Consider the following 25,990-nt stretch of genomic DNA (forward strand, 5'->3'; position numbering starts at 1 on the left):
GGCACCAGCAAATACTGTTTTGGTTTCAAAGTTTTGAAAATTCAGGTGCACATTAGATTTGATGGCACATTGTGTAAATACAATAATAAGGTAAAGGTAAAGGTACCCCTGCCCGTACGGGCCAGTCTTGACAGACTCTAGGGTTGTGCGCCCATCTCACTCAAAGAGGCCGGGGGCCAGCGCTGTCCGCAGACACTTCCGGGTCACGTGGCCAGCGTGACATCGCTGCTCTGGCAAGCCAGAGCACACGGAAACGCCGTTTCCCTTCCCGCTAGTAAGCGGTCCCTATTTATCTACTTGCACCCAGGGGTGCTTTCGAAACTGGGTGCACCGGACCATAGGGCGCACCCAGTTTTTAGGGGGGGGAATCAAGAAGAAAAAATATTCCCCCCCCCCAGCCCCAAAGAGCAGCGTACAGGCGGCACACAACCTCTCCCTGCCAGAGGGGTTGCGCGCAGCTATGGAAGAAGGCAAGGCAGCGAGCGGGATGGATCCCGCTTGCTGTTCTGGCTTCCCCTTTAGCCCCGTGCAGCCTCTCCTTGCCGGAGGGGTTGCGCGCAGCTATGGGAGAAGGCAAGGCAGCAAGCGGGATGGATCCCGCTTGCTGTTCTGGCTTCCCCTTTAGCCCCGTGCAGCCTCTCCTTGCCGGAGGGGTTGCGCGCAGCTATGGGAGAAGGCAAGGCAGCAAGCGGGATGGATCCCGCTTGCTGTTCTGGCTTCCCCTTTAGCCCCGTGCAGCCTCTCCTTGCCGGAGGGGTTGCGCGCAGCTATGGGAGAAGGCAAGGCAGCAAGCGGGATGGATCCCGCTCGCTGTTCTGCCTTCCCCTTTAGCCCCGTGCAGCCTCTCCTTGCCGGAGGGGTTGCGCGCAGCTATGGGAGAAGGCAAGGCAGCAAGCGGGATGGATCCTGCTCGCTGTTCTGCCTTCCCCTTTAGCCCCGTGCAGCCTCTCCTTGCCGGAGGGGTTGCGCAGGGCTAAAGAATCCATAGCCCCGTGCAGCCTCTCCTTGCGGAGGCCTGCGCGCGGCTATGGCACAAGCCTGCATTCTCTCCATAGGACGCACACACATTTCCCCTCAATTTTTGGAGGGGAAAAACTGCATCCAATAGAGCGAAAAATACGGTACTTTGAAATGTAAGTGTGAAGTATCTTATCCTGGTGTTGGGAAGAGTTAATTCTAATGCACATTTCTATGGCTGAAGGGAAATGAGTTCTCTGCTGCTCATTCCTTGATTGATTGAATTTCTATGCCGTTCATTCAGATGAATCTCAAAGCTGCTTACAAACTAATGACAACAACATAATAATTATAATAGAACATCATAAATGCAGCATAAATCATATAAAATAATTAACAAATAATCATCAATCAATCTCCTTTATTGGCATAGAGAAGGTGCATTGTATGCATGACCTGGAACATAACACAGTTAACGGAACATAGTTGGAGATACATTAGGATAAAACTGTCCAGACATCATGTGGTACGAAAGTGGCTCTTAGGACCTATGGTGACGTAATTTCATGGTGTCACTCAAAAATCTTGCCACATTCTCCCACAACGTCATTCCTACAATTGATGAACAAATAATCAGTAAAACAATTGCAATCTATAAAACACTATTAATGAAACAGCAACTGAAACATAAGCTAAACACCACAATTACAGCAAATTACTTGCCATTTGAGTGAATGGTCGAAGATTCCTGAAGTATAGTTTTGATTTAACCAGACAGCTAGAAGGAAGGTCAAACTCTTAGGAATCTCAAAAGGAAAATTATACTGTTACATATGTCTACTTGACTCAACCTGGCATTTGACACCGGGTTATATGTTTGGCAAGACCCGAAGCGTTTCAGGCTCACAAAGCTTGCTTATAGCTAGCCGCAGTTACACCCATTATTGCTGCCTCTTCTCACCTATATTGCTTCTTCCTTTAAGGGAATGCGTCAGAACTCTGAACGAGACTTCTTCACAACGAGCTTTTTCTTGTTCTAGAAAACACTGGAATGACTTTCCCAACACTAAATCTGTCCTATTTACCATTATCACTATTTAGTAGGAGGAAAAGCAGCAGCAGCAGCAGTAGTAGTAGTAAAATTTATATACCATCCTTTATCTGAGGGTCACAGGACAGTTTACAATATAGAAACACAAAAATACATAACATAGTAATAAGAGCAATTACACCCCCGGCTCACCCCCACAGTTTATAAGACTATAAATTGTTCATCAAAGGCATGGGAGAAGAATGTTCTTGCCTTACAGCTAAAGATATGCAATGAAGATGCCAGGCCAGCCTCCCTGGGGAGAGCATTCGACATGCAGGGCACCACTGCAGAAAAGGCAGGTTCTCCTATTGCCGCCCTCCGAGTCTCTCGTGAAGAACACACCTGAAGACGGGCCACAGATGATGATTTCAGGGTCTGGATTGGTTCATATGGGGAGAGGCGGTCCATATGACAAGCACTCACATTGCCCACTCATATTTTTCATTAAACCAAGATATGAACCACCCTTCTCTCTGTGCATGCCTCCCCTTTGTTAAAAAAATAATTCGTATTAAGTTTTACAATTTTATATTGATTACAATGACATTATTTCATAGAAAAAGAAAAAAATACAATTCCTGTATCTCCCCCCCCCCCCCCCCCGACTTCCCTCAACTTCCTTTTCTGGTTCATTGCATATTAACTTCTCCTGCTTGTTTTATTATACCTTAATATAACATTTTTTATTTTAAATATTGTTCTGTTCTTATCCTTTTTATACCATAATTGTTTTCAAACTACCTCTTACACTTTTTTAAGTTCAACATGAATGGTTCCCACTCTTTTTTTGAAGTCTCTATTGGCTTTGTCTCTAGGTTTCCCAGTTAGTTTCCCAATTTCCGCATAGACCATCAGTTTTTATTGACATTCTTCTTTTGTTGGTATCTTGTCTTATTTCCATTTTTGGGCTAGTAATATCCTAGCCACTGTTGTGGCATACATAAATAGTTTCTTATGCTCCTTTGGCAAGTCTTGACCTATAATGCCTAGCAAAAAAGCTTCTGGTCTTTTAACAAAGGTTATTTTAAACATTATTTTCATTTCATTATAAATTATTTCCCAATTTTTAAAAATTATGTTACAGTTCCACCACATGTGATAAAACATGCCTTCCTTCTCTTTACATTTCCAACATGCCTTCCCTTTTAAGTTTACTGCATTTTGCTCTGGAAATATTCACTTTTCATTTTCTGGCCAAAATCTTCTTTTTTCCTAACAGGTTGGGATTGGTAATTGAAAACTTATATGGTTAATATTTTAGCTTTTAATAAAAGGCGTGTTGGAGAAAACTTATCAGCATAAAAAATAGAAAGGTTAAAGTGGTCAAATGCCATGAAAGGATTCACTGATTAACAGTAAAAATAATGTTTTGTTACTTCATCAACTTAGATGAAGCATGTAACTTCATTATTAGACTAATGAAACTGATATCTGTTTTGAAAATGCATATAGTGCTTGTAGGGACCATGATGGATCGGACTCCACTAGTGGGTAATAGAAGGTTTTTATCCAGCCTACCTGCTATCTCCAGGAAAATATCTCCTTAGCGAATTTAAAATATTACTTTCAAGTCTAATTACTGGAAATGTGTGTTTAGAATTGGCTACTCTACCACTGCTGTTGTAGGGTTCCTGTATGGTTGGCCAAGAGGAAGTGTAGCCCTTGGGCCAAAAAAGATGAACCACCACTTTATTATACTGTCAATATCCACAGCAAGGCTCATCTGGCACTTTTGTTACATATCTTTAGGTACCACGCAAAAACATCCCTCTTTTCCCAGGCCTTTGGCTGCTTAAACAATCTACGGCCTTGTGAAACTTGATGTTGTATACAGTTTAAGGTTGGAGGAGAAGAGAGGAGGTGATCTGTAAAAAGGATTTATGATCTGAAAATAGAGGTGATGTATGTATTTCTGTAACCCAAGAAAACCTTTAATAAAAATATATTTTTTTAAAAAAAACATGGACTTTTAAACAGGGGGTATTGCTTTTATTTGTTATTATGGTATGTATTTTTGTGTTTTACAAGAGACAGCTAGCAGACTAGTCGTCTCTCACAGCAGGAGAACTACTACTGTATCTTCCACCACTCTCACCGAGGGATGAAGCAACTCATACCGGCTGCAGTTCTAAACCAGCAGGTGAGGTATGCTCCATAGGGAGCTGTGGTGTTAGCATCTCTTCATACCTCCATTTGTTTTTATGCTTCTCGGAGGTCTCCATTTGTTTTTATGCTTCTAAATCTTCCCCCTTGTCTGCTTCACATACTTCTAAGCATCAGAGGCCTTCCAAGGAAAGAAAGATAGTTAATCCATGCCCATTCTAGTAGGAACTGCAATTGAGATTGTACTAAGTATTTTGGTTAGAAAGCAAGCAGGTCCCTACCTGTTGTTGTTGTTGAGTCGTTTAGTCATGTCCGACTCTTCGTGACCCCATGGACCAGAGCACGCCAGGCACTCCTGTCTTCCACTGCCTTCCGCAGTTTGGTCAAACTCATGCTGGTAGCTTCGAGAACACTGTCCAACCATCTCGTCCTCTGTCGTCCCCTTCTCCTTGTGCCCTCAATCTTTCCCAACATCAGGGTCTTTTCCAAGGAGTCTTCTCTTCTCATGAGGTGGCCAAAGTATTGGAGCCTCAGCTTCACGATCCGTCCTTCCAGTGAGCACTCAGGGCTGATTTTCTTCAGAATGGATAGGTTTGATCTTCTTGCAGTCAATGGGACTCTGAAGAGTCTCCTCCAGCACCATAATTCAAAAGCATCAATTCTTCGGCGATCAGCCTTCTTTATGGTCCAGCTCTCACTTCCATACATCGCTACTGGGAAAACCATAGCTTTAACTATATGGACCTTTGTTGGCAAGGTAATGTCTCTGCTTTTTAAGATGCTGTCTAGGTTTGCCATTGCTTTTCTCCCAAGAAGCAGGCGTCTTTTGATTTCGTGACTGCTGTCACCATCTGCAATGATCGTGGAGCCCAAGAAAGTAAAATCTCTCACTACCTCCATTTCTTCCTCTTCTGTTTGCCAGGAGGTGATGGGGCCCGTGGCCATGATCATTTTTTTGATGTTGAGCTTCAGACCATATTTTGCGCTTTCACCTTCATTAAAAGGTTCTTTAATTCCTCCTCACTTTCTGCCATCAAGGTTGTGTTATCTGCATATCTGAGGTTGTTGATATTTCTTCCGGCAATCTTAATTCAGGTTTCGGATTCATCCAGTCCAGCCTTTCGCATGATGAATTTTGCATATAAGTTAAATAAGCAGGGAGACAATATACAGCCTTGTACTTCTTTCCCAATTTTGAACCAATCAGTTGTTCCATATCCAGTTCTAACTGTAGCTTCTTGTCCCACATAGAGATTTCTCAGGAGACAGATGAGGTGATCAGGCACTCGCCTTTCTTTAGAAATTTGCCGTAGTTTGCTGTAGTCAACACAGTCAAAGGCTTTTGCGTAGTCAGTGAAGCGGAAGTAGATGTCTTTCTGGAACTCTCTACCTTTTTCCATAATCCAGCGCATGTTTGCAATTTGGTCTCCGGTTCCTCTGCCCCTTTGAAATCCAGATTGCACTTCTGGGAGTTCTCTGTCCACATACTGCTTAAGCCTGCCTTGAAGAATTTTAAGCATAACTTATAGAATACCTGTAAAAACATACTAGCCTATCTATGTGGTTAATACATGTTGTAGATTACTGCAGTGATAACAAAAAGCTTTTATGTTAAGTGAAATTCTGGGTTAACCCTATCCATTAGCCAAAGGGAGGTGATCCATAGTGGTGATACGAGGGGTAATATTAAACATGTTGTATCTTGAGCTGTATCTACTTGAGCAGGAGAATGTGGATTTTTCTGATTTTTTAACATGGGGGGTCTTAACTTTTGTGTGGTACCCTTGGGGTACCTAGCTTTCAGTGAGTGTTTGCTTCTGGTGCTAGGATTGTGTTTTTAAGTAATTTTTCTTTAAAATTATGCTATCTCATTCAACCATTTTCAGCCTTCATTTCAATTAACAGGATATGCTTTCAGTTAAATTTAATATAAATTCAGGAGGCTTACCTGTTTACATTGAAATTGAGAAAACAAAGAACTTTGTCAAATTCAATTTAGCATTACGGAGATTACTGCAGCGCATCAGCCTTTTATCTATAGTAGTGTATAAAAGCACTTTGAACAGTGCATCAATTTTCACAGCCATTTAGTAGATTAGAAAGCAATTGTAAGCAAAATAAAACCCACATTAACTCCTGTCAACAGCCTCCCTTTTTCTCTGTTATGGATTGGTTTGAAATAACGATGAGGTCGGAACTGATTGCATCAACAGTACAGATGTATTATAAAAATGAATGAAGCCACTGTACGAGAATTCAGAGTCATCAGTAGATATTTGTCCTATCTATGTAGCAGCTTTCATGTTTGCTTTTCTGTATAGTACTATGAGCTTTTTTGGGGTGGGGGAGAAGAAGAAGAAGAAGGTAGGCTGTATGTGAGACACGTCTAATCCCTGGATCCCGCAAGTGTTAAAATATAAGCCAGGCTAGCTTCCTGTGTTCAGGTGATAGCCTGGGTGATGGACTATTAAGGGAAACAAAGGAAATGGGCTCTGTGTGAGATGGCAGATGGGTGGGGTTAGAACATTAGAAGGGCAAAACCTGAGTTTAGAGTGGAGTTGCTGTGATGGGACCTAGAAGTAAAGCAGCAAGCTTGAGACAGTCAGAGCAACATTTGAGAGCAATGTCTGATTTCTGTTTCAATCTAAGGCTGCAGGTATGGGAGAAACAGGACCTTTTGGGGGTGTCACTGCTGTGAACCCCCCTCTATTGTATATATGTGTAAATTAACCATATATCATAAACCACTGTCTCTGCTGTGTTCCCAAAGGAAACAGAAACCCTGGGTGGGGGCCTGGAACTCCTGGAATCTTGCAGTGCTCTGAGATTAGGGTGATGTGCAGCAATGCAAAAACAAAACCAAGCTCTGACATTAAGGGAACATGTCCCTGTCACCAAGAAACAATTGCTTATGTTTTGAAACAGTAATTATATCTAGTGACAGCTTTTTAAACTGTGCTCTATTTTCTATTCTAATAGTATTGCAGTTATAGCTGTCTAGTGTTTTGTATGCAATCAACAAAATACTTACATAAATAGAATCACATATTTTATTTATTTATTTGTTCATTCATTCATTTATTTATTTTAAATGAGCACTCCTCTGAACAATTGTTCTGATCCATTTGCAACATTATTTCCTGGTGCTGTCTTAAAAGCAATTAGAGTAACTAAAAATGACATTTTATCTGAGCTTAAAAGCAATTAAAATAAAGTGTACTTTTAATCATAGATGGGAAACCACCTATAAGCTAGTGTTCACGGTCCTTTATATAATTTAAAATAAGGCTTGCTTTTTAAAAGAAAAAAATAATGTGCCCCTCTTGTTGTTCTGTGGGTGAATTTAGAATAAGAGATTTTTAGGGGGGGGGGCAATGAATTACTGAGGAGCGTACCAGTGCATATCTTTTTAATTGCCTGCCTAGGTTGGAGCAGTAATTTTCTTTCAGATAAGGAGTATTTCTATGCTGCTAATTTCTTTTTTGTTTTTTTGTAAAAAGAAAAAGCTGTCTTGACCTTCACTAAAATTTTACCTAACAAGCAGTGTCTGTCCTGCTACAGTATGAATAATCACAGATTGGTATACAGTGGTACCTTGGAAGTCGAACGGAATACGTTCCGGAAGTCCTTTCAACTTCCAAAACGTTCGGAAACCAAGGCGTGGCTTCTGATCGGCTGCAGAAATCTCCTGATGTTGGGGTTCCAAAGAATGTTTACAAACTGGAACACTCACTTCTGAGTTTGCGACATTCGGGAGCCAAAATGTTCGACTCGCAAGGCGTTCGCGAACAAGGGTACAACTGTATTTCATGAACCCAAAACACAGCATGGTAATTTTCAGTATTAACTACCTAAATCTAGTGAGAGTTGTTCAAAGAAGACTAAACAATTCTTGGCTTTTGTTTTTCAGTTCATCAGCCTTATTGCATTAACTGTATGCTGTTGCAAAAAGAAAAGAAAAAAATATTGCAAAAATATAAACTGTGAACCAGTGAAAGTAAATTGTCCTAGACACATAATAGTAATCCAAAAATTTGCCAATTATAATTCATTGGGTGTGTCATGACAATTTAACTATATTGTGCCCTTGAACCTTGTGTCACATTCTTAAGGCCACAAAGGCAATTTTAGCTACTTCCCTGGTTACACTAGCAACAAGTCTTACAAGACTCATTCAGTGAATGGGACCATATAAACGGTGGTGTGAAAGTCTGTCTTACTCTAGTGCTGCCCACAAAAAAGGCCAGATCATTGCTAGTTTTAATATAATGTCCCTTTGTCCCTCATGTCTGCAGAGGGAGTTTCAGAACCCCTTGTAAGGTCCTACTGAGGAGCAAAATGGGGCAAACTAGGCACATATACTCAAACCTTCCATGCGCTGAAGGGGGCTCTTGGAGCGCTTATATTCCATTTTGAATAAAGATGCTGCATATATTCAAATGAGGCCGTGGTTAATGGCTCATGTTGAGCAGAATTTTTGTTACTAGAATGTAGTAATGTTAATAATTATGAAGCGATGGCTGTGATTTGCTGGAAAATGAGAGGATGATTAAGGTATTTATCTTTTTATTAGCCACTGCTTTTTATGATACTTATGGAAATGCACTAAGTAAATTATTAAAACTGAATAAATTTTGCATAAAATTCTGCCAACAGCTAAAAATATTTCTGGATTAAGTCACAGATGTGTTTCTTCTTCTTCTTCTTCTTCAGGTGTTTGGCATTCCTGTCTTGATACCTTATGTGGCATGTTTCCTATCAAAAATATTTTTAAAAATTACACTGCACTTAACAGCTTGAGCTATCAGTACCAGCCATTTTGATTCTATTCTTTTCGCCCTTCCCATCTGAAAATCCCTTGCAGGGGGTTTCCGATGGTGTCCCATTCAGGCACTCATCAGGTCCACTGGGAACCTTAACACCCTGGGCTTTCCTAGGTCATGGGTTGATAACCAGTTGCTGATAATGTTGGCACGTCATATCATCCCTGATCATTGGCCACTGGCTGATGGGAGGTGTAGCCTAGCAGTGTAGGCCCACCATTTAGCCACCCCTTCATTTTAAAAATAAAAGAAATATTAGCTAGTTCTACTTAATTCATATCAGCCTTAAAACATTAATATTTTTTCAATCTACAATTTGTAACACCATCAGAGAGGGAGAGGAGGAGGAGCAAAAAAAGCACTTACATCAGGATGGAGATGCTGATGTCTTGGCAAAGTGAAGCATCTATTTACCCCATAGTAAGAAAGCAGTATTTAAAGGCAGAATTTAAATATAGCTTGGAAACACAATTTAAGCGCAGGATTCAAGTCATGCTGGTGCAGATCCAACACTAAATCAAATGAGGTAATGTACTGCAGAATGTATACCAGTGGGTGGAGGAGAGGAGGCGGAGCCACCAGGTCATGAAGTACTCCCGAATATGTCTGCAGCAGATCTTAAGGTCACTTATGAAGGTGCCCTTACATGCAGTTGAAAGTGTCCTGTTTGTTATGGGTTTACCTTTGCAATCTAAAATAAGTGGTCCAGTTTTTAAATGAAAGGCATTGATGAGGTTTTTGAGGTTTGAAGTTTTTTTCTACAATCAAGTGGTATGTAAATTTTATGAAAGAAAAAATAATAATTCATCAAGGTTTCTTTATAAAGCAGCACCTTCTCAATGCTTCCGTTCCCAGTTAATCATAAAAAGCAAAAAAAATGTTATTGACCTTCTATTAAACAAGAGTTGAGGATTGGACAGTGAAGGATGAAGTAAACTGTGTTCCCTGAACTTCCACAACCCCAGGGAAGTAACAGTAATAGTAGACTGGGAAGCAGATACATTCTAGAAGCACGGCAACTGGCTGCTAAATCCCTTAAGAGCAATTCTCTGACAGAATATATTATATGATACACCAAAGAACTGAGATGATGAAGCAGAGTTGTAGAAGAATCCTTACTACCTTGTTTTTCAGAGTTTGGGTGCTAGGTTTCACCACATAATTTCACTGTTGCCTATCATATTTTTGTGTGTTATTTTTCAGGCACTGTTCTGGTGTATTGTACTGTATAGGTCAAATGCTGCTTTTGTAACTAGAGATTCTTCAGGAATAAAAGCATCACAGCCATGTTTGTACAGTACAAGATGTGATATTTCAGTAAAAATATGTGGATTAGTTTTATATAAGTCTGTTAAGGAAGGAATAAGTTAATATCAGGCAATATGAAAAAAAACATTAAATGTTGCTTTTAAGTGCACTATTCATACTTAAATTAGTAAGACTTACTTCTGAGTAGTAGACACATAAAATTTCACTGTTGACTGCTGTGAGTAAAATCATTCTCTTGAAATCCCTTTATAAAACTTTTGTTGACTTTTTTCTCCATAATGCTTTCTATTTAATTCTGTGCTATGGTTTATATCAAATATTTATTGAAATGTGACTTGAATACCCAGACACTGTCAAGATGGTTCAGTGATTTAGTGGTGTTTCTCCTACCGCTTTCCCTGTAATCAGCAGATGCTCTGGGATTATCATAAATATTTCCTTTACACACACACACACACACACACACACACACACAAACTTACATGCTTCTGATTGAATTCAACTTGTTGCATAATAAATATCCCATGATGATCTCCAACCTTCTGTTTGTACTGTTGCCTCTTGGTCTAGACATCCACTTTTCAGGGCTGCTTAGTTAAACTGAAGCAGGCAGAGAGAAACAAAATATTGCTCTATATACACCTACTGCTGCCACCCTCACTGGAGTGTTAAAGACTACCAAAACTCTAATTTCTTTGTTGGGCTAATTTTCTGCTCTGTTTCCTAAACTATATATATAATGTTAAATTTCAGACATCAAGGTGTTCACTACAACCACAAGGTAATGGCATTCTAAGTCATAGAATCATAGAGTTGGAAGAGACCACAAGGGCCATCGAGTCCAACCCCCTGCCAAGCAGGAAACACCATCAGCCACTGTCAGTTCAAATCTCATAAGCATATGTGTGAAATTTAGATTTTTTTGTTGCCTAAATGTGCATCACCTTACACTTGTTTACATTGAACTGCATTTGGTATTTTACCTCCCATTCGCTCACTTTGAAGAGATCCTTTTGGAGCTTTCCTCACCCATCACTCTAAATTATTTAGGAACAAGTTAAAAGGCATAGGTCCCAGTACCAGTCCTTGGGGGACTCCACTTTCTATAGCCTTTCATTAGGAAAACTGACCATTTATTCCTACTCAGCTGTTTCATTACCAGTTACTGATCTGCAAGAGTTCTTCTTTTATTATTAACTTCTAAACCTATTCAGTCTTTGGTGAGCTGCTTTGTAAAACGTATTTTTGATTTAATTTATTTAATAAACTTTATTTTTATTTTTCAACACAAAAACATAGAAAGGCATCAGAGAGATGCTTATATAATAATGGTATATGTATAGCATTATTCTACATAGGTATATTAAGCTAACACATAATTTGAAGCATATTTCGTTTTTAGGTATAGATAAGGAGTTATGGAAGTCATTCGTTGAAAGCGTTTAGTACACAGTGTCAACTGAAACAACTCTCCGATCTAATAAGTTAATGAAACAAGGTCTTACCCCAGGGGTCAGCAAACATTTTTTGAGGGGGCCAGTTCACCGTCCCCCAGACCTAGTGGCGGGCCCGGACTGCACGTGGCGGAGGGGGCTTCTCTCTCTCCCCCTGCCGACCTCCTCTGCCGCTCTGCCTGCGGTTGGGAGGTGGCACCACCGCCTCTCCTTTTTGGGCCAGCTTCCCAGGCACGGGGCCAGCAGGCGCGCCAAGCTCCAGCCCACAGCGCCGCCATGGGGAGAGGCCGGCACGCGGGCCATGAGGCTTCCTATCAGAGCCCAGCCTCTTCCTCCGCAGGGCGGGGAGAAGCCAGGAAGAGGGAGGGAGGAGATGACGGCGCGGTGAGGGAGGGGAATTGCAAAAAAATGGCACCCGTAAAAATTGGGGGTGGGGAATGGTGATCGTGCCGACCCAAGCAGCGATTGCAGAACCGTTTGCGGGCTGGATCCAGAGGGCAATTGGGCTGGATCCAGCCCACAGGCCTTAGTTTGCCGACCCCTGCCTTACCCTTACAGTAGCCATGCTGGTTCCAATTCAGCAACACTTGATCTTCTATATACAGTGGTACCTTGGGTTAAGTACTTAATTCGTTCTGGAGGTCCGTTCTTAAACTGAAACTGTTCTTAACCTGAAGCACCACTTTAGCTAATGGGGCCTCCTGCTGCTGCCGCGCCACCGGAGCACAATTTCTGTTCTCATCCTGAAACAAAGTTCTTAACCCGAGGTACTATTTCTGGGTTAGCGGAGTCTGTAACCTGAAGCGTATGTAACCCGAGGTACCACTGTACTTGGTAATTTTATCCTTGATCGTGCTTTCCGCTAGTTTTCCTGGGACAGATATTGAGCTAACTGGTTAAGCATATATTTTTAAGCATATATTAAGCACTTTTTTTTTTAATGGAAACTTTCCGGTCCTCAGGTATAGAGGCTGATATTAGGGACAACTTACATATTTTTTGCTAGATTAACTATTTTGCATTTGAGATCTTTAGTGCTTTACAGTGTTTTGTCAGTTGTAATTTTGCCAATAAGGCCTCAAACCCATAAAGTCATATTCTTTGTTCCCCAGATAGAGAATGGAGCAAAGCTAATTTTCATATAAAATGTTTGCTTAGTTTTAAGCATTTAATATGTAAGATGTGCTCCCTTGAGCTGTTTCACATGAAGGCCTTGATATCCATATATTTTTGTAATCATCCCTGCAACTATGTGGTTTCAATAGACCACAGGGTGCATATCTATATATAATAAATCCATCTTGCCAGTAATTACGCTGATCTTGCTTCAGCAGATGACATTTGTAACATGCCCTTTGAGCTTCCTACCTCACCTAGGACTTTTGCAAAAGAGCTGTTGTTTCTGTGGTAGGGAACAGGTTATCTATGTCTCAAGTGAGACAACAGAATATCTGTTTCTACAAGTGTTTATATAGTCTTTTTAGTCCAATAAGCTTTCCTGCTTAGCTGGGATGTATGCTGCTCCTAGAATGCAATTCAGTACAGTTGGTGTGAGCTCAATAGGACTTACTGTTGATTAGGATCAGGACAGTGCCTGCACACTGTCTCACCAGAGTGGTGCTTGCTCTGGTTATCTCCCGCTTGGACTACTGCAATGCACTCTACATGGGTCTACCTTTAAAGGTGACTCAGAAACTTCAACTAATCCAGAATGCGGCAGCTAGACTGGTGACTGGGAGTGGCCACTGAGACCATATAACACCAGTCTTGAAAGACCTATATTGGCTCCCAGTACGTTTCTGAGCACAATTCAAAGTGTTGGTGCTGACATTTAAAACCCTAAATGGCCTCGGTCCTGTATACTTGAAGGAGCGTCTGCACCCCCATCGTTCAGCCCAGACACTGAGGTCCAGCTCCGAGGGCCTTCTGCCGGTTCCCTCGCTGTGAGAAGTGAAGTTACAGGGAACCAGGCAGAGAGCCTTCTTGGTAGTGGTGCCCACCCTGTGGAACACTCTCCCATCATATGTCAAGGAGATAAAGAACTACACAACTTTTAGATGACATCTGAAGGCAGCCTTGTATTTTTATTTACAGTGGTACCTCCAGTTGCGGACAGGATCTGTTCCGGAGGTCCGGCCAGATCCCAAGGTTTTCGCAACCAGAAAGACCACTTCTGCGCATGCACGCACGGCAAAAACCCAGAAATATACTTCCGGGTTTGCCACATGTATCCTGAAATTTATGTAACCGAAGGGATATGTAAGCAGATGTTTGGCTGTATTTATTTATTGAATTTATATTCTGCCCTATACCTGGAGGTCTCAGGGCGGCTCACAGAACAAAGCCAGAACACAAAACCACAAAATATATAATCAAAATAAAAACAACCCAATGTTGTTGTTGTTGTTTAGTCGTTTAGTCATGTCCGACCCCATGGACCAGAGCATGCCAGGCACTCCTGTCTTCCTCTGCCTCCTGCAGTTTGGTCAGACTCATGTTTGTAGCTTCGAGAACGCTGTCCAACCATCTCATCCTCTGTCGTCCCCTTCTTCTTGTGCCCTCCATCTTTCCCAACATCAGGGTCTTTTCCAGGGAGTCTTTTCTTCTCATGAGGTGGCCAAAGTATTGGAGCCTCAGCTTCACAATCTGTCCTTCCAGTGAGCACTCAGGGCTGATTTCCTTAAGAATGGATACCGGCAAGCCACTCCAGTATCCCTGCCAAGAAAACTCCATGGACAAAAACAACCCAATAACAGCCCCACAAATTTTTTTTTTATAAGGGCATAGTGTTAAATAGTGGGTAGACATAGCAGACGACGCAGAGATTTCTCCAAAGCAGCTCTTTATTTGTAAGCTGGAACAGAACTGAATAGCAAACAGCTCAGCCGGCCTGCTTTTATAGGCAGCCGGCTGTCAATATTGCAGCAACAACAACCCAGGGTTTCCCACCTAAGGTAACTGACGTGGACCTGAATGAAAACTATCTACACACGATACTCCTGGTAGCCAGGGTGAGAACTTCAATACATAACACATAGGATGTCAATCAAATCAACAAAGGCCTGGTTAAAAAGATGTTTTGCCTGGTGCCTAAAGATGTATAATGAAGGTGACAGGCAAACTTCCCTGGGGAGAGCGTTCCACAGACCAGAGTATTGGGAAGTTTTTTATGTTTGACGTTTTATTATGTTTGTATAGGTGTTGAAAGACGCCCAGAGTGGCTGGGGCAACCCAGCCAGATGGGGGGTAATAAATAATAAAAATATTATTATAGGATTAAGTAGGATTGCACTGTTGCTAATATGTGCATTCTTGTGCTATAATCTGCTTTTTATACCCAAATAGGCATATTCCCCGCTTTTCCTATTTCATTCTCTCTTCATACTTGGCAGCTGCATTACGTTTCCAAACACATTCCAAGAGCTAGCTTCACTGTCATCTCAAATCAGATATTTTGCTTTCCAACACCTTTAGGAGAAGGTGACATAGCCAGTACCTCACTGATAACCACAGCTCTTCATGGATGCCCCTCAAATACAAATGACAAGTAAAGTAAAGCTAGCCTAGAGCTGGCTTGTTCTACTTTTTAAGCTCTGCACAAGTGTTTACAACAGCCTGGCTTAATTCAGAATGTTGATGTTTTTAAAGTTAATTTGATTTCTATTCCCAAAGAACAATATTAATCTTGGGACATCAAGTACTTCCAAGAGCAAAGAAAGACTACCCTAGTAAGAGAGATTGTGGACACATGCTTTGCTGCATGCCACTAGAGCTGCATTAGACCTAGAATCTGTTCTACTCCAGATTTTGGGTGGGGGAGAACTACTACTGTACTTCCTACCTCACTGCTAGACTTTATTAACCTCTTACTACTCCTTCGGTAGCGGATCCCACACTCAAATAAAGCCTTTGCACATTTAATTTGGCTTCCTTATGTATTTACATACCATGCCAACAATAGACTTCACAAGGGGCTGCTTTCTGAAAGTGTGGTTTATAGCCATCCAAACCGTGTGCGTGGATGTCTTTGCCCATATACTAATAGGCAAAGGAGAAACCTGGAAGGCAGAAGCAACCACTTTGGGTGAGTCATTTGTAAATACCGCTTCAATTTGGAATACAGCGAGCAGCCTCTTGCAATTCAGTGTAAATGTAGCACTGTTAGCTCAGAATCTAAATGCTGATACATGCAGCATGACACTGACTTCCAATATCTAGTGAATCCACTGCCTCATTGTAAACAGCTGCTGGCAGTTGCTGAACTGCATCTCAACAAATTCTCAATAATAGATTTTAATTTTCACAATTTCTCTGGTTATTTCGGTATTAGCCCACTTTACCTCTCTTGCCTGCCTGCTGCTCCTGTTCTATACTACTTGTCCTGGAATCAATTTGTGTGAGTTCCAGCCCCCACCCTGTCCCACACACTACATCTCATCTCTCCACCACCTCAGATCTCCTGCTTTCTCTGTCAACAGCTCACAAAGCTCCTTCCTTGAAGTAGTTTGACAATTGACCTTACTCTGTCGCTTCTTCTTAGTTTAGGTGAAGGGTGATGCTGAATAATGGAGGGAGAACGTAGTGTTAGAGGAAGGGGTTCAGGCGAACATTTCAAGGTTGCATGAATTGTATAAGCTGACCTGGCATCATATTACAGCTGCAAGCGTGAAAGGGGTTGCATGAGGTTTACCTGGGTGTTACAGTCTTATACTTTGTAATCTTCAATTTTCAGTCCCAGAATTTTTAACTGTACCCTGGAACCTATTCTTAGGAGCTTTTTGTGCTTTTTTTTGTAACCATACTTTGCCAACTTCCAGCTTTTCTCTCCAGGACAAAGAGTTGTAAGAGAAGATTGAGTTTCTGTATCTTTAACGATTACATAAGAGATGGAATTTTTGTAGGCGTGGCTTGTCATATAGGGTGAGAAAAGTTCGCCTGTTAATTATTATTATTAATTTCATTTGTATACCATTTAATATTTTAAAGAAAAAAACTCATAATGGTTTACAACACATTAAAACATCAAATAAAGCAATCCAGAATAAAACATAGCTGAAGAAAGTCAAATATATAGTATAAATTCAAAGCAACGTACTGTAATTAACAGGAAAGTAAAATATTAGCTTAATAATAATAATAATAATAATATTACTTATACCCCACTCATGTGGCTTGGGTTCCCCAGCCACTCTGGGCGGCTCCCATAATAATAATAATAATAATAATAATAATAATAATAATAATAATAATAATTTGATCAAATATCAAACATTCAAAACTTTCCTAACTTCTTAAAGATTTTAAAATAAAACATTACCAAGACGTCAACTACAGAATGCACATTTAATGTAACAAAGTTAACAAAAAATATGTTGTTGTTTGTTGTTATTATTATTATTACTACTACTATTTCCCAGTCACTCTGGGCAGCTTATCTGCCTTCAGATAAAGGGCTGCCTTCAGATGTCTTCTAAATGTCGGATAGTTGTTTATTTCCCAGACGTCTGATGGGAGGGCATTCCACATGGTGGGTGCCACTACCGAGAAGGCCCTCTGCCTGGTTCCCTGTAACCTCACTTCTCGCAGTGAGGGAACCTCCAGAAGGCCCTCGGAGCTGGACCTTTGCGTCCGGGCAGAATGATGGGGGTGGAGACGCTTCTTCAGGTATACTGGGCTGAGGCCATCTAGGGTAAGGTTACCAGATTTTTTCCAATGAAAAAACTTTTCAACTTCAATGGATTTTGTAAGGGGACTGATTTGTAAATCCGGGTACTGTCCCTGAGAAACGGGGACGTCTTGTAACCTTAGTCTAGGGCTTTAAAGGTCAGCACCAAGACTTTGAATTGTGCTCGGAAACGTATTGGGAGCCAATGTTTATCTTTCAGGAAATCTTAAAGATTTGAAAAGAAAACATTGCTAAAGGAAGTCAAATACAAACTGCACATTTAAAACAGAATAATAAGAGAATAAAATATTATCATTAGCATATAACGTATTTGCCGCTCTTGCTGCCAGTGGTGGTTCATGGCCATTGGTGGTTGTGGAGGCTCAGGCCCAGCTGCGTCTGCACTAAGAGACAGCCAATAGCTTAATCCCCTTTTCCGCCTAACTCCTAACGGCACAGGCTTCCTGCTTACTTCCATGGCCTCTGGTCACCAGTAAAGGAAAAGGGGAAGGGGGTGACAGGGCCACTGCTATAACCCAGCTGAGGACCCATTGGTACACTGTGTCTCTCTCGTGACTAGTGCTGGCAGTGCACTTTCGAGTACTACTGGAGTAGTACAGTTATATAACATATATATATATATATATATATATATATATATATATATATATATATATAATTTATTTTTATATATTATCATGACCATATTGAAAAGGGGTGATGTATTCATGTTAAATTAAAAGTAAAGGAAAAGGACCCGTGGATGGTTAAGTCCAGTCAAAGACGGCTATAGGGTGCAGCGTTCATCTTGCTTTAATACAATGCCCTCACAATTCTTACATCAAAATTGAGCATTAGTTCCCTTTTAGGAATTAAAGCAGTGGCCAGACATTCCTTAAATATTCAAAAGCTTTACTTGCAGAGCAGATGATAAAAGAATATATTCGCATTCGCAAGACATGCTTATCCAAGCATAGGCTCAGTTTCACTTAAAATGTAGCTTCTTGTTTTAAATCATAACCTGTGTCTCCCTCTTACAGCTCTGCACTCGGTCTGCACTTTCCTATAGGCCTTGCAGCTCCATGAAGAGATTCACATTTCAACCTTTCTCTGTTCCATTCAGAGACCCAATAGCTGCTGCACTGCTGTGTCTCTATTCATAGAGAGCCCTCTCTGTATTCTCTATTCAGAGAAAAAACATTAACACTTTCCTTCTAGCAGTGTTCAGAGAAGCTTCTTTATACAGCCATCTCTTTATGCTGTGACATCGCAGTGAACTCACACAAAATGGAGTATGTGACTTGGTACTTCTCATGTGACCAAAGTTAACTAACCACATGAAAGCTACTTGAGCTCATGCTAGAATCAGCTAGTAACTAATCAAAACTTGAAAGTGCTTTCTGTAAACACACAGCAATATCTATTTAAGCAATCCCATTTCAGCAAATTAAATCAGTATATCTAACAGTATGGGCATTTCATATGCCTAATTGTCATATGAATCAGCTTTAGACACATTCTGCAATTATCAGATTTAAAACTGTTCAAAACAGCACACCTGTAAGTGCTCACTTAGTTCTCCTTTCTGTTACTGGGATGGACAGATGGACAGCCACTGTAAGCTTAGAAACAAGTTCCTGTGCACAGACCACATACATCTTTGATCCAAGAAAGATGAGTTCCAGTAAGCATAATCTTGAGTTTGAGACCTTTCCAAAATCTAGGATTCAAATAAGCGCGACTGTAAGCAGTGACATAAATACAGCTTCACCTCTCCTTTTTTCAACATGAAGATTAATATTCATGTAGAAAACAGCAAGTGCAAATCACAAAGTATCTGTTTTTCCCTAGGTATGCTTGTTGGATACCTATTACATTTATCTGCTTCCTGATGCATATACCCAGAGAGAAATGCTGAAAGTTCCTTGCATCTTACATTTAATGCTCTCTTCTTGACATGAGTAATTATATCCAAGTCAGAAAAAATAATGTGAATCAGCTCTGAGCCATGTAGTGAACCTGGCTTTCAAACACAATTTCCAGCAATCAAAAGTGAAGCGGCAGGAAAGAAAAAGAAACCCAAGAAAATATCTCTGAATGGAATGCGTAGAGCTAGAGGTGCTCTAAGATGCTGCTATCAACTTACCAAAGTGGAAAATGTCAGACTTTGCCACTCACCACTAAGAATTAGATTATGAAATCGAACAAATACTATTTAATACCCATAGTAGAAAGTGTATTTTTGCAGGACGTAGGGGCATATAAACATTCACTATGGTTTTATGCAATTTCACAAGGCCTTTTCAAACATTATGGGGTTGCTAATCTAGGTTTGCCCCAGGGACTTTATTGAACAGAGCTACGACCAATCCCAATTCTGATGGGTAAATCTACATTGCTTTACTGTTGTTTTTTAATGGTTAAGTGAAGGAGTATTACTAACTATTAAATGGTTTCTAATATTATTATTTATTAATTGCCTTCCACCTATGCCCCAAGGCAATGTACAAAATATAATAAAAACAGTTACAAAGCAGCACAACAAATAAGTTGAGTTTAAAACAATTCAAAATGAGCAGCTGTGGCAGAGCCCTATTGCTCTACCCGGGAATACATGTTAGAACAAAAATGTCTTCTCTTGTTTCCATGGGTATCTGTTGTAGCTCAGTGAGCATGCTGTTTCACAGAACAGGGGAAGCCTTACAGAGAACCTACTTCTGAATCACTGTAGAGTGGACTTCTAATATTTTGGTGCAACCGGTTTAGAATTTCAACAGCCAGGTTGCTCACCAGGGCAAGGCAGTTTGAGTATTTTATACCAATCCCGGTTCAACTGCACTGGTTACCAGTTAGCTTCCAGGCCCAATTCAGAGTGCTGGTTTTGACCTACGTATAAAGCCTGAAAGGGCTCAGGACCACAATACCTCAAAGTCCGCCTCTCCCCATATAAACCATCCCAGACTCTGTGTTTATCATCTGAGGCTCCTCCACGTGAGGTCCAAAGGGCGGCAACATAAGAATGGGCTCCCCGTTTGTGGAATGCTCTCCCCAGGGAAATTCATCTGGCACCTTCATTATACGTCTTTAGGCACCAGGCAAAAATGTTCTCTTCAACCAAGCCTCTGGCTGATTAATATTCTACGGCCTATTCTACGGTGCCCGTGTATTTTGGGGGGGGGGGTTGGTTTTGTTTTAACTATTTCTTTTGTGCTCTTATCCTGTATTTTTATCTTGTAAACCACCCTAACATCTTCAGATGAAGGGTGGTATATGTTTTTTAACAATAACAGCAGCAACAACAACAACAACAGGACCTTGAAGGAGACTCTCTCCTACAGAACATAGTGACCTGATGTGTATAGAAGGGGCAAGGTGGTCTCCAAAATAACCTGGTCCCAAGCTGTATAGGGCTGGGTGTGTTAGTACCAAAACTTGAACTTGGATTGGGAGCAGATTGGCACTCATCGCAAATACCACAAACAAGGTGCTGTATGCTGATGGTCGTTTGCCCTCACAAGCAACCTGGCCACTGCATTCTAGCCACCACATTCAGTACTAGCTGCAGCCTCCAGACCAATCTCGTGGGTAGCCCCACACAGAGCACATTGCAGGAATATAACATTGAGGTTAGCAATGCATGGGCAATGTGGTCAGGCTGTCCCAGTTCAGAAATGGCATAGGCAACTTCCTGTACATGGGAGCTGCTCAAAGTGTCCAGCTTGTCAGATTCAGTTTATTAAACCTGATCCAGCCCACCTCTGCCTCTAGACACCAGTACAGGACCTGCACAGCCATCTCAATTGTTACCGAAAAATAGAGTTGAGTAGCATCACTGTAATAATGCCCCCTCACTTCATATGTCCTGTTGACTTGCTCCCAAAGGCTTCATATAGAGGTTGAATAGCATTGGAGACAAGAGGCATCTCATAACTCAAGAGCCAGGGAACGGAGGGACACCCTTCCAGTGGTATCTTCTGGAGCTGTCCCTAGAGATAATCACTGAGACAACCCAGGAACTACTGCAGAACAGTGGCCCCTGATACCTCTTCTCCTATTGAAAGCCCAAGAGTAAGAAGACCCAGTTCAAACGCCAACCCAGCTAGGAAGCTCACTGGCTGATCTGGGTCTAGCCTACCCTACAGGCTTGTCTTGAGGATATAAACAGGATGGGAATATGTACTGCCTTAGACTCCTTGAAAGGACTGTCACATAAAAGGACTAAGATGTACTTGAATCCGGGCTTTTGTTCATATCCAGAGCTGCTTCACAAAACGCACTTCTCACTAACAACAATCAAAACAATCTACAGTAGTTATGCACCCTCATGGCAATTGCTACTGCTTAAGATGGCACAAACATTGGATATGAATGTAATACATCCATAAGAATTATTATCTTCTCAGACCCCCTGATGCTTATTCATACATTTTTGTTTGAAGCTGAAAACCACATGCAGTTTTGGAGCTACTCGTATATGCAATAAAGAGCTAAGACTACTGTTCATCAGTGCAAGGATTTCCCCCTGCATCCTGGAACCACTCTATTCCCGCCCCCTCCGCCCCACACCACCTACGTCTGTTAAGAGGTTTCCCCTAAACTGCACTGGGCATCTAAAGAGTTAATTAAAGTTACCGTATTTTTGCACCATAACACTCACTTTTTTCCTCCTAGAAAGTAAGGGGAAATGTCTGTGCGTGTTATGGAGGGAATGCCTATGGGTCGCAGGGGGGATCTGCTGCAGTCGTGAGCAGAGGATCCATGGTTCCCCTTCCTTCCCTCCTCCGGGGCTCGCTTTGAAACAGCAAAGCGGGAGAAGAGCCGCTGAGTAGGGAGGAGAGAGGGGCAGAGAGCCTGCTTCTTTAAAGGAGCAAAGCGGGAGAGGAGAGGAGCCACTTACACAAGTGTAAGCGGCTCCTGTCCGGTTGGTTCCTTTAAAGCAAGCAGGCTCTCTGTCCCTCTCTCCTCCCCACTCAGCTAGCTAAATAGCAGCAAAGTTTTTCAGCTCGCTAAGCCGGGGATGAGCGGGGAGGAGGGAGAAAAGCAGAGCCTGCTTGCTTTAAAAGGAGCAAAGCGGGAGAGGAGAGGAGCCTTCTCCCGTTATACCCCTCTTCTTCATTATTAGCAGCACCCTTCTCCACCCACCCCACGCATGCTCCTTGTCCCTTGAGTGCTTTTCCTTCCCTTCCCTCTTAAAACGTGGTTACAAAGGATCCTCAGGATTTTTGCATTGGGCTACTCCAAACTCACTGTCAGATCACATGTCTGTGGCCACAGCATGAACCACAAAAATCATACATCCACTGTTTCGTTTAGAATATTTTTTTTCTTGTTTTCCTCCTCTAAAAACTACGTGCGTGTTATGGTCAGGTGCGTGTTATAGAGCGAAAAATACGGTAATTTGCATGTGTTAACTGTTGCATCAACAAAAAAAGGTCTCTCACCATGTTGATGCCCTTTTAAGAAACTTTAAAATTAAAATACACAAATATATATAGACAGAATGGGGAGGGGAGTTTCAGTACCACAGGACAGCCAATTCCTGTACTTTAAGGAAATAGCAAGCGGTCTTAAGTGGAGTAGGCTAGTTTTGCATGTTTTAGGGTGAGTTATGACCCCAAATGTGTAAAAAGGTTAAAATGCCCTCATATCAAAGTCTAGCTGCACATGTGAATTTCTACAAATTGCACGATAGGAAGAAAATAGTTTTCTTGTTCAAGAGCCATACCTGGAGCCTTTATTAAGTTTTGAATTGTCTCCAATATGGCTATTCTTCTTTTTCAGGCTAGTATAATCATTCCAGTATTTATCTCTTTTGCAGTTGCATATTTAAATTCATACTATGTAAATTCAAAAAGGCACAATCATCTTACATGCTTAGTGCTGTTCCTTTGAGTCTTGTGTGTATCTAATTCTGGTTATATGTTTGTGCAATTTTCTCATACAGTAAATGAAGCTAAGTGAAAATTGCTTCTCTTTTATTGGATTTTAAGTAACAATTGTCCCCCTGATGCAGGAGATAGAAGAGGTTATTTTATTTTCTCCTAACAGCCAAAAGGTGATCATACTTCTAAAATTCGTTGAGATTGCCCAAGAAACTGTGTAAAAAACTCATCCATCATTGTGAGCCCCTGGTCAGGGAATGACAGTGCAGTAAATATCTTCAGCAGCAGCCTTTTAATGTACAAGCTGTTTTCGGTTGGGATTTTCAGCACTCACATAAAACACACTGTCATGAGTGACTGCCTGTGCTCCAAAGTCATTACTATTGGGATGATGGAACATCTTTCAGCGAATAACCAAAAAACTCTAAATGTCATGTCAAGTTTGTTGAAACCATTTTCAAGCCTTGTTCAAGGTTACATGAATATTGAATATGCCTTTTTTAAAAGAAAAAAGTATAGGATCTATCAGAAGGTTTGTTTAGACAGGTAAATTGAAGAGTATATTGATTTTTTATAATTGCCTTATGTATTGTTTAAGGCCCCAAGTGAATCTACACTTCATTTTGCCTCTTTAATAGATCAAATTACGGGGACAATAATGAACTATGATATTCCCAACTGCATCTGGTTAGGGAGTTTTGAAGTCAGAATACTAGAGTAGATGGCCTGATCCAGCCAAGGGACCTTCTCAATGAGATTTTTGGTGTGTACAGGGAAAGGAGAGGAAGATGAGATCCCCACATTATTGGATACAACCCTGTGTATCTGGAAGCTGCTATGTTCACTTTCATGAATTTACAAATGTAAAAACGCCCTATATTAGTTTTATTGACAAGGGTACTCATCTGAGCTAAACTGTTACTTGGGGGTGGGGGGTGAGGCTCACCATTCTCTTGTTTCCTCTGGGACTAATTCTTTGTTTAGAAGATTCCAAGATGTTATTGGTTTCAATGTGAGGGATGAGTGTTCAGCATTTGAGAAGCGCGCCTGCTTTATATTTATGAAATGTCAGGCTAGGATTCCAAAGACCATCCTACCATTTCCATGTACCCAAGCGTGCCTTGGAAAGTTTAAACATCCCACTGGGCTTGCTTACAGTATGTGGCTCTTTGGAACCTAGCCATACAATTTAACTTGTCCATGGGTAGACTTCGTCATTTTCATTAACAGTTTTTCTTCAATGTTTTTTCGTTAGATCACAGTTTAAACTTTGCTACTCGGTTCTTTCAGTTCGTTAACCAAACGCCCGCTCTTCTCTTTAGAATGTAGAATTGCACAGCTTTGCCAGTTTTCAGCAGTTGGGGTGCTTGAGTAAAAAATAATTGTAATTTGTCTGTTTTCTACCTTACAGAAAACCAGAAAGCACCAACAGAAAAGTTACATTTGCACCACAATATGAACACAACATCAACAAGGAATCCAATGAGCAAGGACCTTAATTTCAAGATGGAAACTAATTCATCTGTAGAAAAGAGAGCAGCTGTTGGGAAGAAGGGTATTAGTAATGGAGGAAGTAGAGGGAAAGAAATGGAGCTTGCTGGCTTTGTTTCTAAAGGAGAAGCAATTCCTGAAGTAGAAGCTCTGCTAGCAAGATTACGAGCACTGTAATCTTTGACTTCACCGATCAAAGCAAAAACTGAGTCCCTTAAGATGTTCAAGAAAAATGTATGTCTATAACAGAATATACAACTTCAGAAATGCAGGTGGACCAATTCTCCAAATCAGAAATACCTGCAAGTAAAAAATTATATGTTCCTCTCTTTCAGAAAGACTAATTCATTAGCTTTTCACATGCTGTGAGTATTTGATGTAAATGAGCTTTTGAGCAACTGATCTCCATTAGCTTTCTGAAGCAATAAATGTTTATTTTCTGATTGGCACCATAAAGAAGCTTTTCATGGCTGTTACATGTTTTGCATGTAAATCCATTTGTATGGATTTATAATGTTTTGTGCCTGAATACAAAATTGTTCTTTGTATTCCTGTAATATGGCATTGATGTCTTGCGTAGTTGGAAGACAATTCAAGGATAATGAAAGGGGGGAAAGTTTGGTTCACAGATCTGTTGACTGTTGATTAACACTCATTCCCCCCATGTGCTCCACTTTAAAACAATTGTAAGCTATTGACTTAAATTTTAAAAAATGCAAATCAAGCTATGTACATCCTGGGTATTGTGCATTGCAGAGTCTGAAATTTTAGTAGAAAAAAGTGCAATACAATATTACATAAGTTATAAATAAGTTTTATAGTATAGCTTGATTCTTCATCAGGTAAGTGCTAAAATGCATTCATTTATTGTTAATCTACAGACAACACTGCGTATCTATGCATAAAGTAATATCAAATGTATGATAAGATGTATATGCAACATATAGCTGTTACTCAAACTTGAATTATAAACACAATTTTGCCTTAGCACAAATTTATGATTATTAAAGGAACTTAGTTACTCTTTGACTGTGACTGATCTTAATTTTTCTGTTGTGCACAGAAAGACACCTAAGGAAATATTTGCCAGAATTGGCTTTTTAAATCGCTTTGTTACAATGCATGCTGTTGGATTTGGTAGAGATTTCTCGCATAATTAATCAATATTGGTGTATTTTAAATTCATTTGTAAATTGCACATCACTGCAGTGTAGACTAATTAATTACTCTTGCAATAGTATATTGCTTCTGGT

General features: G+C 40.8%; 1 protein-coding gene and 1 long non-coding RNA gene across 3 annotated transcripts in view; one reads left to right on the top strand and one right to left on the bottom strand.

The window, feature by feature from the left end:
- DIAPH3 (diaphanous related formin 3) overlaps nt 1-25,766 on the top strand; it is a 112,681-nt gene extending 86,915 nt beyond the window's left edge. For both annotated transcript variants that reach the window (XM_083435808.1, XM_083435809.1), the window contains exon 28: nt 24,658-25,766. In XM_083435808.1, the coding sequence (XP_083291934.1) occupies nt 24,658-24,914 (257 nt within the window). In that variant the 3' untranslated portion in view covers nt 24,915-25,766. The remainder of the gene's footprint in view (nt 1-24,657) is intronic.
- LOC310675410 lies at nt 1,359-2,600 on the bottom strand. Its single transcript, XR_014510121.1, has 2 exons — nt 2,266-2,600; nt 1,359-1,569 (listed from the first exon to the last, which is right to left on the bottom strand). It is a non-coding gene; the product is annotated as an uncharacterized lncRNA (long non-coding RNA).
- Nucleotides 25,767-25,990: the final 224 nt, after the last annotated feature.

This window comes from Podarcis tiliguerta, assembly GCF_965153285.1.
Source record: "Podarcis tiliguerta genome assembly, chromosome: 4".
Lineage (NCBI taxonomy): Eukaryota > Metazoa > Chordata > Lepidosauria > Squamata > Lacertidae > Podarcis > Podarcis tiliguerta.